General features: G+C 40.2%; 1 protein-coding gene across 1 annotated transcript in view; it reads right to left on the bottom strand.

The window, feature by feature from the left end:
- THSD7B (thrombospondin type 1 domain containing 7B) overlaps window positions 1-18,297 on the bottom strand; it is a 273,934-nt gene that overhangs the window by 192,172 nt on the left and 63,465 nt on the right. Inside the window, exons 3-4 of the mRNA XM_074145144.1 lie at window positions 14,914-15,165; window positions 7,354-7,523 (exon numbers count right to left, since the gene is read on the bottom strand). Of these exons, the coding sequence (XP_074001245.1) occupies window positions 7,354-7,523; window positions 14,914-15,165 (422 nt within the window). The remainder of the gene's footprint in view (window positions 1-7,353; window positions 7,524-14,913; window positions 15,166-18,297) is intronic.

The following is an 18,297-nucleotide window of genomic DNA, read 5'->3' on the forward strand; positions in this document are numbered from 1 at the left end:
AACAATAAAGATCCTCGCAATTTTATTAAAGTGACACAGACTATTAGCGCTCCATGGAACAAAAAGTTTCCCTGTGTCCATATCCTCTGCTGTACAATGGGATCCTGATCCCAACTGGGACATTGTGTTGTTTCACTACAGCAGGATTCATAGAGATTATCAACAGAAACTGCAAATCCGGCAAAAATTCTGAGTGAACATGGGGCTTCCTGCCAGCAGCCACAGGACTGAGCAGACCAGAGGTGACAAGTCATTAGGAGTGTCCAGGAAAAGCAGTGGAGGCAACAGGGATGCTGGGATACCAGTGAAGGCAATGATGGGAAAGAAAAAGGGATTCTCCAGGACATCTGAGCCTTGTTGGCTGTTACCTGGAAAAGGCCACCAGATGCTGGAAATCACTGGGACAGACCACCAGAGAGGGCGAGAGAAGCCACAAGGAAAACTGGGAAGAAAACTGAAAAGCGAGGATATACTTCATGAGAGCCTCATAAAAGCGTGAACTTTGCCCATCGCAAAGTTTAGCGTTCATTCAACAGAAGAAGCACCAAGGAGAAGAAATCTGGTCTGTGAACGCCACATCACTGCAGCCATCCTGGTGCCACAAGAAAAGCACCACTGTGGATGTGTCTATGATACTGGGACATGGTACAGGTGGCCCAGAGCTAAGCTAGTGACACGGTAAGCTATTCCACCCGTGGCATGGCCATGCCAGCTTGGATCTTGAAAGCAGCAGGGCTGCTCCAGGCACAGCTGGCCCAAGTTCACAAGCTCGATTCATCTCAAACACCTCCTGTTCCAGGACCAGACCAGTCACCACGGGCTTCATTATCTCTCCCCAGTGTCCCAGTTTGTGGTATAGCCTTGTATGTACCAATCCTCTTATTTTTATATTTGACTCAACATTATTGTTTGAACACAATGCAGCTCCCCATCCTCATAACAACAACGGGACAGAATTACCCAGAACAAACTGTCACTGTTTTGAATAAAACTAATCCAGTTCCAGTAGCAGGAAACAATGACAAAAATACCAACGCAATTAAAATCTTAGCTTTCAAAGATAAAACTCTGAACTAAAACATAGTATCTCATGGCAACTGACTGGGCAGCATATTATTTGCTGCATATCAAAGACAGCTGTATAAATAAAAGTATTTTATAAAGAGACAAATATTTCATGGTCATACCAAATAAGCACATTCTTCATAAGGCATCTTTTAAGAAGGCATGTTTCTTTCACTGTCAAAGTCTTTTTATACATTATTCTCTTCATTTTAGTTTAATTAGTTTCTAGACATAAAAGAACTGAAAATATTACACCTCTAAAAGACATTAGGGAAAATGTTTTTTTGCCTAATGGATTCAAACTAAAATTTTTGAAATACACATTTAAACACTGCTGTCAAGCACTGCAACAATCGGAATAAAATCATTTCCTCTCTTGCTTCTAAAGGGTTTCCCCCGAAGAAGCCAGCTGTTACATATTTATTTTCCCATTATGTGAGTCGTATCTCGTAAATTCTGCTCAGCATTTGGTGAGCTTACCGATCAATAACTCTGCATCCCAGCAATATAAATCTGATGCAGACTTGCCTGAATATATTTTACACTTCAGAGGTGTATTTCTCATCTTTTCAGGCCAGTTCCGTCATCCCAATGATAAATAACTTGTTTGGGATGAGGGGGATCCTTGGGGGGGGGGGGGGGGGGGGGGCGATTATTCCACCTGAGAACATGGTTTCTGTGATTCAGGTCAACTAAGCCGTGGGCTGGATGCTCCTGTTGCTGTACCACGATCCAGTCGAACAAAGCTTTTCTCACACTACCGCTGACCATCAGTTCTCTCCCCCCTATGGTCCTAGTCAAGCTTTCTCGTTACTAATATATTCTAACCTATTCCTTTTCTATTTCATAAACCACACAAGGACAACAGGATTTAAACATCAAAGCCCCTAAATTCTAATTTCCGTAGAGTAAATCAATCTTCTCATTCTTGCAGCTTCACCAGCACAAATTTGAAAAAAAAAAAAAAAAAAGCCACCAGCATGCATTTAATATAGGTCTCGGACTCCACACAGGGTTCATATTCATTCCAACAGTGCATATCCCGCGCCAACTCCTACGGGCAGCTTATCTCCATCAACACAGTCTTTTCCCAATAAATACGCAGGATGGTGACAGCCATAAATGACAACAACCTGCACAACCAACTTACTGTCTCTAAAGAGTCGGACCTGGTGGCTCACAAGACAGCTAGCACCCAAAGGGGTGGTGGCACTTTCAAATAGGACTCTTCCTTGGTATTTCTACCCTCCCGAAAGTACTTCCAGAGTTTATTGGACAGATGCCACGCGTACCAATTTGAAACACTAATCCCCCAGAAGACACGCATCTTCCGATCATGATTCAGAGCAGAACAAAGAACTTGCAGGGAAAAAAATGTGGCACCCTCATTAGGAAACAGAGCATACAGAGCAAGGAAGGCAGAAATGCATATTTTAGAGCTAAAAAAGACAAAAGGGCAGAAAGAAAAGGATGAGAATAAATATGGAATAATACAAGATACAAATGAAAGGAGTCCTCAAATTCATCTCTGTGCAAGTCCAAAGAGGCTGGAAAATAAAATACAGTGCCAAAGCATCTCCTGTATGGGAATTCAGAATAGTATGAAAAGTTTACTCATCAGATAAGAAATGATTAGATGTTTCTGTCTATCAGAAGTAGGGAGAAAGCTCAATGTTTTGTGGAAAACGAGAATAGAAGCCTTAAAATTATCATTTTGAGATTCGTATAAGCAGGACTTAGGTGAAAGGGCAGGGGAATACTTTCACTTTCAGACCATTTGGGGATTCTGTCAGTAAAGTGGCTTCTAAGACAAAAATACGTAAGGGAATACACACAGGGATGGATCAGAAAGTAACCATTAGTCCTGAAAAGGTACTTGAGTATTTACTAAGTCCTGAATTGTGAACAGACTAAAGGAGTTTTTGCTGCTACGGCTGATGACACGCAAGTTATAAAAAAAAATATGATGTAAGGTGAACCAGGTGGAACTGCATCCTGAAAATAAAGCAAAAATGGGTATAGGCTGGTGAACTAAGTCAGTCAAGAAATTATGTCAGTATACTAACAGGTGAGGGTTGAATAGCTCTCAAAGGAAAGAGAGATATAAAAGTAATAAAGACTTCTGTAAGAAGTAGTTTTGCAGGGTAACACTAAAAGGTATCTAAGAACAACGAAGGCACAACTACCTCACATACCTGCTATTGAAATCCAAGATTAAAAGAAAAATAAATATATGGAGGCAAATATAATGGAGACACTCATGAAGAAAAAAAAAAAAGAATGCAACCAAAACTTTAGAATCTTGTACAGGTATGAGAATTTAATATGGATTTTCAGATGGAAAATAACAAAGATTAAGAAGATAAGAAACTTGAATGATTTGCTGGTGAGATAGTAATAAGAGATACATTTTATTAGCCAAGTTTACTATGCTGGGTAAACAATAAAGAAGATTCAAGGAAGAACAGCATTTCACAAAGGTCTTTTCAGTCCTGTAATTAAAACTTAAGCAGACAGGTACCAAAAAACATTATAAGAAAATTTTGAAAGTGAGAGAGCTCATTCAAACAAGTAAAAAAGAAAAAACGTCAAGATATCTAAGGCACAAATTTTATGGAAGAATGACAGGGCCGGCAGATCCCTAGTTAGAAAGCTACAGAAAACATGGAGAGAAGAGGAATTCCAGTCACTGGGGAGAGTAGGTAACTAGCTCAGGTAAGAGAGGAGACGCTTCTGGAGAATTTTATAAAGGATGCCATCCCCCAGACTACTGATTAAGAGTTATAGTCTCTAGATAAATCCAAAAAGCAAAATTTAATTAGAAAACAAAAGGATACTTCCTGGCCTTAAGGAGAGAAGTTAAAAAATTCCTGAGGAAGAAAATTAAATGTAGTAACCTTATATGTTTAACTAAGCATTTGAACCCAGACACCATTCCCAGACTCTAAGAGGAATTTTAATTTTAATTATATTAATTTTAATTCCCATATTATTGGACTTCTTCATTGTGATTGAGAGGAGAGTTGCATTGCCAAATAAGGAGAGGGATTTCATAAACTGATCATTGCATAATATTCTTCCATACTTTTACCAAATGTCTTTTTTGTTGCTACACAGGATTGTTAGTTAGTGATGTTCACCCAGACTAATTAAAATTTATTGAGGGAAAACACATTTCAGAAAACATTTTATAAAATCAAGAATCACAAAATCTGATCTCAATCCAGAAAAGCCAACTTACAAAAGAGAAGAAAATATACATGTCCCATGCTAGCAGTGTCTGGCTTTGAAAATAAGTTGAGGATCTGCATTTCTACTTTGTTTAAAAGAGTTTCAATAGAAGTGAACAGATTTACATTAAAAAAGAGGTATGAAGAAAGGTAACCACCACTGTGTCTACAGTTTGTTCCAGACATGGGACATGCAGGCACAGGGATCAGGGAGTATCCAGAGATGAGAGCAGTACCATAGGTAGTTCACTTGCATATTGTACGCTATTTTTTGTGCAAAATTTGTCTCCTACTTAAAAGCATCATCATTTCAAACATGTAGATTTTTGTATCTCTGGATATCAAAAGAATAATAATAAACTTGAAGTATTAGGTGACCACCTCTCTGTGCAAATTAAGCATTATAAATTTAAATGTGTTAAAATTCAGTGAGATACTTAAAGAAAAGACAGACGGATCTGTTTAAAGCTAATTATGTTAAAGTTCAGTCTAAATTAACAAAAGCCTAACAACTGAGTAGAGATGTGCGTTCCTTGGACAGAAGAGCTAACATCAAAAATAGCAGTCTCTTAACTATGCATTGTCTTACCTATATACACAGAAATACAGGTATCTGAACGACACAACACTTTACACATTTACCAAGTGTTCTCTGCCAGCTTCATCTACATTTAAGAGTCTCAGAATGCAAGAATATTACAAAGGACTTCAAAGATTGGAAGACCTTCTGCCTCCAAATACTCATCACCCATGTTAAAAGTATGGACTTCCTCCTTAAGGCCTAAAAATAAATATAACTTCACCTGGATCAAGACAGAGATTTCTTAGTTAGGTCACCTCTTGGGGAAAAAGATATGAAATCTTATCAATGTATTTCTGAAAGTAATACCTGAGTGAAAGATTTCCATTTCCAGTATCTTCAAGTTGGAATTTTATAATCAAAATATAGAAAGATTTCAACAGACTTAACCTTCTGAATAACTGATATACAGGGACTCAAGAAAACAGGGGCTCCCTTTCTAAATATACACATTTTAATAAAAGAAGAAATAAATGGGAAGACTAAGCAAATGAAAAATGGGAAAGATATCCTTGGGGGATAAAAGAGCTTTGAGCAATATGTATAAATACATCACAGATGGTACCTGTCTCCAACTAGGATTCAACATATTTTATCCAAGAATGCTGCTGGAGAGACCACGGGACAAATCTTCTTTCACACGTCACTGGGCCTAAGTCCAAATTCTCATTGGAAGTAACCAGAAGAATAACAACTGTGATGGATGGTAATATCCTATTAGACTCGCTTGTTTGATTTCTGAATGATCCCTTTAAGGACACTCAAGAGGTGAAGAAAGAAAAATTACCGTGCTTTTGATGGTAGCAATTAGACTCTATATTTGCTTATAAATAGAAGGATCCTCATCTTCTCCCCATCACTGAAAAAATGGTACAATAAAATGTGAGATGCCCTAGTGATGAATAAAAGTATTCTCTCAGTTCAGATCGCCAGAAGAGAGGTCAGAAAAGATGTCATCCCTTATTTATTCAATGAACAAAAATTGATCAGCTAGTAAATGAGACAAACTAAATATTACTAGATAGGGAGAGTTTATGGGGAAGGCTTTCCCTCTTTCTATTTGCATGTGACTATGTTGACAGTAGATGGGGTTCTCACTTTCTAAGGACTACTGCAAATCTGCACCAATGTCTTGGAAGGGCAGAAATAATTTATACCTTGTATGACTGCTCTGCACGTTTGGTTTCTTCAGTTGCCTATATGAAAATTTTTAAAAACTAAAGCGTTAGAACTCTAAAAAAACAAGGAAGAGGTACCCCAGTGTTTTCTTTTTGTCGAGGGGAAAGCTTGCAATTTTCTAGTTGACCTGAACTTTTAACAAGGGAAAAACCTGCAGGTGATCACACACTGAGTACATAGCACCAAAACTGTTAAGAATTACATCGGTGTAAGGGTTTCAGATGCCCTCCTCTAATCCTCTTGAGTAATTCACAATACTGAAAAAGAATAAAGTCAGTTAAAGCTTGCTGCTCACCAACTTGCCATACAGTGGCTGCATGGACCACAGAGGTGGTCAGAAGGGTAAAGAGAGCCACAAACATGACACACCTCTCATCAACAGCACTTCTCTTACTTTGAAAGTCATGCACACCACATACTTGTGCAGAACAACAGAGGGAGGGTTGTCTTGGGAGAGGAAGGTAGTCCCAGATGTTTGGGAGAGGTGAAGCAGCAACTACAAATGGACTGAGCAGAGATTAAAACAGGTCTGGTTTTCTACAACCTCAGAGTCTGTGCGGGATGCCAGGACACACTGGGTGTCCAGGAAACATTTTCTTTGCCTTTTTAAGTAAATAAATCTAAGATATGATATTGTATTCTTATTATCTTATGTCTCTGCTGAAAAACATATTCTGCAAGAGCACTACACAGAGCACTACACAGAGTAAATAAAACAGCCTAAGATGAATTATTCATCATGCATCTGTATCTACTCATTATTCTTCTAAAAGAAAATAACTCACTTCTAGAGTCCAAAAACCGTCTGTCTGCTCAGAAGTTGTGACAATATTATTTTTGCTTTCCCCTTCAAATCACAAGAAAGATTGTGTATCAATCTGAAGCAGAGGCCAAAGCCATATCCGGAATGGAGTATGACATCTTTTTTTATACTCTAAACCAAGACTACAACCACAGATAAATGGATTCAGCTACCAAGGGGATGGGCTACCTGATTTATGGGAGAGGAAAAAAACTCAACTCCGAGCAAAATTTAGCTCCTTCATCCTTGAAACCCTCCCATACAAGTACACCTACAGAACCGGCACCAGTTCACTGCGGAAGGTTGTGGCTCCTGGCAGTTCCTCAGGAGCCTGAGGAACATGCCCTCATGCTCCCTGTGTAAGCATGGATACAATGAGGGCATCAACTAACCAAAGTTTACTAACGACTGCATGTTATCTTTTTTTTTTTCCTCCCCTGTTTCTCTTATTCAGATCTCCTCGGGCCAGAAAATTCCAAATGAGCCTACGCACATACCTTCCTTCAGTCGGTGCCTCCCGATTTCTACGGAGATTTGGACACAGTAGACCTCCCGTGTTTGTATCCCACCTCCACAAAGGCCTACGTGCTTGTGATGGTGAGGGTCCTGCTGGTCGAGGAGAAGAGACACTTGGCAAGCTTTCCATTCAGAAGTCCTCCAGGCAAACCTTTGGAAATAAAAGAGATCAGGTAAAACATGTTTTTGAAAATACTGTGGGTGAGGAAGTGGTACTTTATTAGATGACAAAATACAATGGGTTTAATCTTTATAGTAGCACTTCCCAGTTTAAAACAGGGAATGTTTTGAAACATTTTGAATGTTAATTTTACAAAGGTTAAGTATTTGTTATTTGCCTGAAGTACTTGTGTAAAATTCTTCACATAGCACTAACCTCCAAAGCGTTCTGAAATGCTAAATCATCCTGACAAACCCTTTGAGCAGGGTGCAAAGTGGGAACGAAGATTAAGAGGTTCGATTAAGTGCGAAAACTAGTTTTCAAACATGTGGCTGAAACCACTAAAGCACCTCTCTCCGCCAAGAGCTGAACGCATCACTCTGAAATGCACTTAATAGCCAAAACCCTACATACGTCAATGGGGCTCCAAGCACCGGGCGGCTTTTCTACAGGTGACAGCTTTATAAATGCCTAAGGCACTACCAATTTCTTCAAGGGATTGGCTAAAATAACTGTTCTCTCATTTCGGTTTCCAGAAGCTGTGATACACAGCAACTCTAGCTACAAATATTTTCATTCTATGTTCTGTTCACACCTAAAGAGGTGGTTTTCAGAATGGTAAACAGAATGGTTTTCAAGGAAGGGTAACGTTCTTGGGCCCAGATATGTGAATGCTGTACAGACAATCATCATTGGTATGTACCAGCTTAAATGCCAGGAAGAACTTCTTAAAACTACAAGGAAAACAGTATTGTGTATCACCTGAAAGCAAAAATTATTTTCCCATCATGTCTGAAAATGCAGGGCATATTTCTAATAGAACATTTTTCACAGGCATAATTCATTTTGATTCACAGGTCACAGCATCAGTGGAGCAAATAAGAGCCTGAAGTCTTTCTTCTGCTTCCCAAACACAAATCTTAGGCAATATTGTTTTTATAACCAATCTGTTCACACTTCTGCTGCTTTATTCCTTTGCTCCTCTAAATTTCATAGTTTACTTTTTCCATACAAGCTTTGTTGGGTTTGTGTACACTATGTAAAATAATTTCCTTCTTTTATCCTCAAGATGAATGCTCTCTCCTCTTACAGCAGGTCCATGGTTGTTAAAACCACGTGTGTTTGTTAACCTGCTGACTGATCACTGTAAGCTGAAGCGCAATGGGGCACCTCTGCAGAAAAAAGCCTTCCACGTTGTAATTCTGTGTATTCTCCATAGCGAGTATCTGTTCCCTGACTACAGCTATGGCAAAGAAACATGCATCTCAAAATTATATGAAAAATAAAACTTTAGTTTGCCTGAGCACACATCAATTTGCTCTTAACTTCTTATGTTGTAAATATGGGCATAAGAATGATTTCCAGCCACTTATGAATTTGGTAAGGTACTCATGGAAAACATTTGTGAATATTGCCAATTACTTTTAATCTACAGGTGCTTTTCAGATGAGCTGCCATGGTCTCTTAAATAATATACAGTAGCGTGTGCAAATTTGGGTTTATTACCAACAGAGAAAACAATAAAGAATACACTTTTCACACGACAGCATGAAATACTTGAACTCCCACAACATATAAAGTATAGCTATGAATTCTTTTTTCTTCTAGTAGTTCCTTCTGGGAATTCCTAATCGCATTTCTTGGCCCTGCAGTGTTAAATGCAGCCTTTCTCTTATAATAAAGGCAATGAAAAGTGCTCTTCATCAAGCACCAGGTGAAGAGGATTCCTCTTCCACACCACTTCAGGACATCGTGCTCTTCAGGTCTACACCTTCAAAACTAGAAGCTTAAATATGGAACAAACACATCTTTCCGCAGCCATGGAAATAGTTGTTTTAGGGAAGTATTTCTTAAAACAATAATTGACCAAAGAAAAATTTACTATCAATATCTGGCTTAGGTAGTCAGTTGTGAACTCTGGATCCTAAAGACTCATCATTTCCAGAGGTGTGAGCACTTGCTTCTCCCATCGAGTGTGAGCTGTGGGAGCTAACACCTATGAAAATTAGGCCATCAGTGATTAAAATTATGCAAAATAACTAACTCTTAGCTCAGAGATAATTAAACTTCATCAGCTCCTGAATCTAAAAAAAGTCCCTTTAGATATTTTCATAGATACTGTGCTACACTGCAGAGCAGTCTTTAATGAACAGCTATCAGGTGTCCCCGCCAGCTCCTGCTTTGCTGTCAGCAGCTTCAAGCCCCCATCAGCCCATCTTGCTTCTTCCCAGCTGGACATGCCCTCAGCTGTCCAGAGTTTCCCCAGTAACAAATCGTGACCCCGAGCATTATTTGTTTAAAAGATACACATTTTCACAGCCATTAACAAGCCCACTACATCAGAAACATATCCCAGGGATTGCTATCCCCCTGAGTGGGAAACCTAAGACAAGACCTTTCCAGATGGGAGCTGTGACCTCGGACAGCTTTGTGGCAGACTCTTTGCAGGGTTTTAAGCAGGATGGCCGACACTTGGCGTTAGTTTGCTCATCTATGGACTACACTAAAGACAACAAGAATTAACATTAACATAATCTCTATTTAAATTTAATCAGAAGCATGTTGATAGCCATTAGTAAAGAGCAGAGACTAATGGCTGGAAAATACCTGGGGGGTTGTTGTAACTTTGGCAACCTCAAGCCAGTACTTGCAAATTATTATCAATATCCACAGTCACACAACTGTAATTTCTCCAATTGAATGAAGATGACCAAAGCCACCAATGCCACAATGGACACTGTGTTGTTAGAGCAGACAGTACCAGAGATAAGCTGTACCAGCATTAAGCTAAGAGGGCAATACCATCCAACTATCTTGTCCACCTTCCCTCGAAGGTGAGGAGTACAATAACTCAGGAAGTGGAAGGGACACTATACATTTGGATCATCAGTTGGTCAGCTCCAGTGTACCTTTGTAATCCCTAGGTCAAAACCTGTTGGTGATGACAATTTCAAATGTCAGTAGATTTAACGTCTCATTTTAACTCCTACCAGTATCTAGTTAAATTGACACAAACTCAGTATAGTTGCAGTCCTAGCTGTGACCCATGTTTATCTACACACCTCTTACTAGAGCTAAAAAAAAAATCTCAGCCTTTCGCTTTGGCTTCCCAATAGGCCTGCTCCAGTTTTTGACAAGACTGTTTGAGTTATACCAGGTCTAGTTACTTCAAAGATTGACAGACCCCACTGCCGATGGTTAGAGGACCAGCTAGATAATGTCCCAAATGCAGACCTTCAGAATCCACAGAGAGTTGGATCAGTCTCCTTAAGAAAAGGGGCAGGGAAAACCTGCTAGTTCAGAAGCAATAAAGTGCACATTTGGGGTACTTAAGAGGGAAGTTGGCTGATAAAGCTGAATAGCTTTACACATGATAAGCAGTGCTCTGAATTTCCTTGATAAAAAGGTGAGGAAGCAGAAGAGCTGATGCCACAAGTTTCTGTTATGATCAAGGCAAAACGTGCTCTCGCACTGTGACACCCAAGCACAGCCACAGGAGAATCGTCCAATGCAGAACTGAAGAACCAAAGCTTCACTACGGATGGTTCCTGATCCGTGGGGAGGCAACGAAGCCGCCCAGCTGAATGGAGGTCATTGCTGTGTGCCCAAGATCCATGAAGGTCAAAGGGATGAAGAGCAGTGTTGCTACCACTCCCAAAGCGTAACTCCATCAGCCCACCAGCGCGGTTCACTGCATTTCCTTTCAAGTCTTTCCTACTTCACACTAACACCTTATCTTTAATCAGGGGACATAATGGGCCTCATTTACAAAGTGATACCATCACACCCATATCTCAGCAGTAACCTCAAGCCTTTTGAAAAAATTTGGTCTTAAAACTTTCCCGTTTTCCATCTTTTAACTTCTGAAAAGCTTTGAATTTCCAACAATGCAGAGAGGGTTGTTTTTTTTTCTAAATCCCTGTCTTGTAACATAGCAACCACAACCAAAATGAAAGATTTAAAGACATAATCATAATTCTGGAAAATCTATCTATTCCCAGTGAACATGAAAGCTACACATCAAGGATAAAAATGATACAATACATTGTTTTAAAACTGACAACTCAGTAACAGCTATGCAACAAGTGCTCAAAATCTTTCTGATTTATAGTAACCTCTTGGTCCCTTTAGTCTATAGGACTTATGATCTTAGTGCTTACACAAGTTTTATACCTGTATATACCCATTCACTTTAATTGAACTATCCCAAATTTATATCATAATAAAATAAAGTAGAATCACCTCCTATGGGTTTAAGCTTTTTAAGCGCTTAATCTAACCCCTCCAGAACAAATAACCAAAAGTAAAACATGGCACAAAACTCTGGAGTCCTACCTGCAGTTGAAGTGTTTTATTTTCTTGCATTTAAACTATTGATTAAAGATGTTATTGTAAATTTCAGCCATAAAATTAAAAGGCCTTGCCATTTCACAGCAAAATTACACTAATTGCCATGTACCTGTGATGAGACCTTTAACTTGCAGCCTTGCCGTGGACTCACAGGTAATACTGTTAAGTACTGTTACCTTAACAGAGCCGTTTTGAAGCTGAAGGGGATTTTTTTCCCTTCTGGATCCTTTTAGGAGGCTGGAATATCACTTTACCCACCTCCTCCTGCTGAGTACAACTCTGCCAGTGCTACCTCTTTGAGCTGCTGCTTTTCTATGTTGGTGGATGTAGTCTGCAATATGTACCTTCATTCCATCGTGGGGTGTTCTCGGTCCTGCATTAAAAAACAGCCTTCCTAAAAATCCTTCCTTCTGCTCTGAGACTTGCTCTCTTTCTAGTCTATGTCCTCACCCATTATCTTTTCCATGCCTGGAACATGCTTTGGAAAATTCTTGCACAAAGAATAAAGCTAAAGGAAAAAGAATAAATCTAAAGGAAAGGCTACTTGTCTTAAAATCAACCAAAAAACAGCAAAGAACTGATTTCCAGGAACTGGGAAAGTAAACCGCTCTCTCACCTCACCCAGCTCTCTCAAGATTTTAAAACTAATCTGATTAGGCAAACACAAGCCAGAAAGAAAGAATGAACGGTTTGTGTTGAGATCAGACAAATGAAGGAGAGCGCCTTTTTATTTCTGCTATTCAATCTCCTAAAATTCATCATCTTCATGTAAGCGTAAGAAAGAAAAGATAACTGTTTGGTAAGCCCCAGCAAAGCCACAGATGAGGTGGCATATATTTAAGGGGGAAAAAAGCATAATCTTTATAGGTATTACACTGCAAAGAGAATTTGCTCAAATAAGGAGAACAGGAGCATCAAAGACTTCTTATAATATTTGACAGGGATTAACACTACATCCCTCTATGGCTGAAAGCTACTGCTTTCCAGTCTGAAGTACTTCCAGTATCTCTGTCACCAATTCCCAAGCACCACCACCAAATCATCAGGCTGTAAACTATAACACGGACCCATAACATCCTTTACCAGCTGCTGACAATTAAATAACATACTTTAAAATGTTAGATTTCTGTTCATTAATACAAAATTCTGGGCCCCACAGCCTTACATCCAGCAGACCCACAGCACATACTGCAACATTACGGCTTCTGATTCCTGCTCATTCCTCCTGCCTACAAGAAAGCTGGAGAGGGACATTTTACAAGGGCTTGTAGTGGTAGGATGAGGCATAATGGCTTCAAACTGGAAAAGGGTAGATTTAGATTAGATATTAGGAAGAAATTCTACATTATGAGGGTGGTGAGACACTGGAACAGGTTGCCCAGAGAAGCTGTGGATGCCCCATCCCTGGAGGTGTTCAAGGCCAGGTTGGACGGGGCTTTGAGCAACCTGCTCTAGTGGGAGGTGTCCCTGCCCATGGCAGGGGGGCTGGAACTTGATGATCTTTAAGGTCCCTTCCAACCCAAACCATTCTATGATTCTAAGGTGTGCAGGTATGGCAGGATGGGGAAGGTTTAATAGTTCATAGGCAGATGAAAACCTGGGCATAGCAGTGATATACCATTAAGAACCACAGGTTTCCTTCTATAGCAACAGTGGCACCTCCACAAAATTATCAGTGCTATGCAGGTTCTCACCCTTCGGGCTCTCCTGGCTCTACACCAAGCCCCTACAATCGTTTGCACTTTAATACAGTGCAATGTCAAAAAGTAGAAGTGAGAAACTAGGGACAGACATATGTCTGTTCACTCCCTGATTAACTACCAGCCCGTCTACCCCAATCAGGTGTCACCTGCACCCACACTCCTATACAAAATCAGCAAGACAATGTGTTAATCTATTGTCTTTGAAATTGATGTGCATTTGGGCAGGAGCAAAAATCACTCTGTAAGAGCCTTTCGTAGGTTGTAATCAAGCAACAGAATATTTTTTTTTTTTATACTTCCTCTCTTCTGCTAGCAGGGTGCATAAAAATGATCAGCATTTGATTTTGAATGAACCCAACGATACAGAGACACACTTACGGGTTACGCCTTCCTAAGAAATGTATCTTGCAAGGGCTCTATCAAAGGTTTTGGCAGTATCTGGCAAAGCCCCAGAAACTCATGACTTGATCACTGAATAGACCTCCTGTTAAACACATTCATTCACAGACAGGGAGATTTGTCTGCATGCATATAAAATTTTATCAATCTTGAAGCATTTTACAGTCAATCTCAGAACATGTCACATGAAAAATTAAGCGGTATTTTATTTCCTTTGCAAAGCAGACTACCAACCCCTTTTGCTAGCCTGGCCATGCATAACGGCATGGATTTGCAGACCAGAAAAGGTGAGATCCTCACTTTCTGCCAGCACAGAGATTGCCATAAACCAAGCAAGCACTCAGGGACTGAAAGGTTTCCCATTTCAAGAAGTACCCAGAGGGAAGCCGAGTAAAGTCCAAGCTATTACTTCTGATCAGTTCCCATTTTCCTCAAGGAGGCCTGGGATTTTTTTATGGGTAGATGAAGGGGAATCATTAAATCTTATGCAAAAATTACAATTTCAAAGCCAATAAAAGCACAGCCATGGAGACCTGCCCAGTTTCTGTGCAGCAGAGGAAATTCTCCAAAACAGCAGTCAGTATGAAAGCCCCTTCAGAGAGCAAGAGTATCTGCTCTCAATTTTTAAAATATGGAAATATAAACTGTAGTGGGTGTAATTTAGATTTATTTCTATATATGTGTGTAACTATTGTAATAGCAACAATGACAATAGCAACAATTACAAGAATATTACTAACAATAAATAATACCACTAATCATAGTTAACAATGATCAAACCAATGATCTTTTAGACGCAGAGAGAAAGCATGACATGCAACCCTCTCCACGCACAGACACCGAGCAAGGAAGATTTACTTTGCACAAGCCAGTTATCAAACAGGGGCTTCTTTACTTCCAAAAAACTGGGCTGAAAGCCCTCTCCATACCTGGGGCAAGGCTGCAGCAGCTCTTTCCCTCCCGTGCCGCACGCTTCCCTCTCTTCCAGCTCCGGGCATCGCTTCCCAGCACCCACTGCCACACTCCGCACGCCACGGCGCCGGCTCCGAAAGCCCGGGGCGAGATCTCCCCAGCCACAGGTCCGCGAGCAGGCACTCCACGAGGACCACTCCGACATTTCGCAGTCTCTAGCGATGACACAGGACTTGAAGGTCAAAGGGACGGGATCTTGCACACAGTGGCTGCAATAAGAACACAGTAAAACAACTGAGGAGGTCTTGCTCAATAAATTTTTATTATATTTCAAGTCAAACCCCCGAAGAAATCATCCATGGTTATTTGTGGTAAATTAGAAGACCTGCATCAACACTGATACAATGAAAGCAAGAGGAACTGTAGTGCATCACACATAATGCATTTCCAGGGAGTTCTGGGCGCAATCTTGCATGTCGAGTAGTTTGCAAATAATATACCTCATTTATTTCAAGTTAAAACATGTGCGATAGACACTATAATTGCTCCTGTGCAGTTAGAGTTTCACAGTTTATCCAGGATGGAAAATAAAAGCCAAGCTCAAGAAAAATACTCCAACTAGTAAGCATTCCTATCACCTCGCACACAGGACTAGCTGTTCACCATCCATCCATCCAGGTGTCAACACATCCTAATGAGCAACTCTGCTCTTTTAAAGATAATTAGTCACACACTAATAAGAAAGGTGTTGATTCTGTGGTGCTGTTATCAAACAAATGCCATCAAACAAGGTCAGAGGGCTTCCAAACCTGACAAATCACCAAAGAGCCAGGAATGCTGCAACTGTGGCTGTATTTTGGGACTCAGTTACTCCTGCTGATATTAGGACATGATCCTCATCCATTCTGTAACACATCAAGATACCAGACAAGGCCCAATGCAATGGAAAACCAAATTTTAACAGCTGCCAATTGTTGAGGTTTGGTATCAAGATATGAACTCCCAGAATAAAATATAGAGTTCCGAACTTCTATATTGTGAAAAGCTATTGTAAAAGTATGTCAAATGTAGCAAATACTTCCAAGAGAAGACAAACCCCCAGACCAAGGCCACCGTCCTTCCTTGCTCCTCTGCTTGTCTCAGCCAGCTGATGGCTCTCCTGCCCAGCGAGCAGAACACGGCTGCTGCTGCTGCTCCACCTCACCCCAGCCGCAGATCAGCCACAAAGTCACCACTCATCTCCCAGAACAGGGGAAAAACCTTTCCCGTCTCTCAAAAACCTTAGACAGCTGAGGAAACAGAGAGGGAAAGGATATACCAAGAGAGGACTGAGGTACGTATGAGCAGAGACATCACTGAAGCACCACAAAGGATGGTAGGGGACAAAAAAGGATGAAACCCCAAAAAAAAAAAAAAAAAAGGAGTCACCAGGAGAAAAGGAACCAATATTTTCTGACTTCTGCCTAGTGTTATAGGGATGATGCAAATTGGCCTTCGCAATTAAGACCATACATGAACTGTGTGAACTCTCTCTAAATTTGTCTTCTCCAGCCACTCATGCTCAGGCTTTTGCCAACTGTAAGGAGCAAATACGGGTACACTTAAAAGGTGTGAGATCCAGAGCTGCTGCCAGGGAACCAACCATTACCTCACTTAGTATTACTTACAGAACAGTTTGACTAACCTTTCTCTAAAGAAAACAGACTGGGGCAATCATTTCAGGATTGCAGGGCAGTCTCATAAGGGGAGCAGAGAAGATAAAGGACATTCACCCGCTTCTCCTCCAGTCTAGAAATTGGTCCTGTTTTCACAAAGGTCAAAGGGAATATTCCCACTGATACCTGACCAAGTTTGACTAGACCCTCAACCACCAGCAAAATACAGCATTTAGTGGCCTACGTTTATACTTCAAACTAAAATAAAAAAAATTTTAAAAACAAACACATGTAACAATTTTTTGTCTCACCCAGAGATATTCTTCACCCAGAATAAAACTCATTAATCTCACCGGTACTGTGAGGATGAATTTACTGAGGTTTATTTTAACAACTTTATGAAGAAGAAAGTGTCTGTGATACAGCCCCCTCAAAATAAAATTATTCTTGCTTTTAACTCAAAAAGATGTCTCATTCCTCTATTACATGTCAAATGCAACTGATTGCAAAGCTGTCTCTGGCACAAAGCATCAATCCTATTGAACTAAGGACTGAAAAGTAATAATCATTATATCTGTACTCACTACCCCAGGCATTTTGAGTCTTATTTGGAATATGAGCTTAGGTGGTGTCACATGAACGGTAACTTTATTTTAATAGTTTCTCAACACAGATATCAGATGAGCCACCCATGGCACAACATTAACAAGAAAAAACATTTCCTGGTTTGGAATAGATAAACTAGTGGCAAATGCAAATCACTGTCCTAACTGATTGTACTAGAAAACTACAGTTAAACTAAGAACACAACATGGGAGGAAACCAATCTCACATGTTAAAAAGTGATCAAAACTTCGCATTCAGATACCAGTAACAAAACCCAAATCCATTGGGGGTTGCATCTCTGCAAAGGAGATTTAAGTGTGGCCTGATCTTTACTGAAATACCAAAAAAATGAAGCCTTTAAAAATCTGCTTTGGGGTCTTCTTCAAAATGAACATTGCTAGCCCCAATTCTTAGCAAGACAATGCCCACAATACCTCCCCCTAATGGACTCAAACCTATGCCGACACTCCGCCGGCGAAAGACATCTCTGCCCAGCAATCATCCTTCCTATTTGCAAAAGCCTTTCAACTATGCAAAGACTGAATAGCTCAGGGTTTTTTTTCCCTGACAATCCCTCCACCGCTCCTACTATAAAAGGCTAAAGAGATAACTTTGCTGACCTTAAGGTGAACAAGCCACGGAGCTGGCAATTTCCATCCTTCTGCTGGAGTAGATGTTTTTGAGGGAGAATTGCATGCAACTGCCTAACAGTTGCAGAAAGCAAATCTAATTAACTTGCACCTACTCATTCAGAGCCTGAAAGTCAAATTAACTGTGACACCGAGCAACACAAAGAAAAATGTAAAAACACACTTTTGCATGAAATTCAGACACAGTCTTTCATGTCGCAGATGTATTTAGGACAATCTAATACAGATAAAGCCCAGACGTGTGAGACACTGGCTTCTCTGAGGCTGCAAACCAGACGTGTATTTGCGCTGCTGTGGCTGAATCTGAAGCAGCAGGGAGAGGAAGAAGGTCTTGGGGATGGGAAATACTACACAAGCCTTGTTTTTAAACCAACTTTCCAGGTATTAACGTATCAGGCTAGATCTCCTCTTGGGAGTCAATCCAGTAACTGTGATATAGTAAGGTACTGATGTGATTGATGCTTTTTTCTACGTTACACGCTTGGATTGA

This window comes from Numenius arquata, chromosome 3 (assembly GCF_964106895.1).
Source record: "Numenius arquata chromosome 3, bNumArq3.hap1.1, whole genome shotgun sequence".
NCBI classification, from domain to species: Eukaryota; Metazoa; Chordata; class Aves; order Charadriiformes; family Scolopacidae; genus Numenius; species Numenius arquata.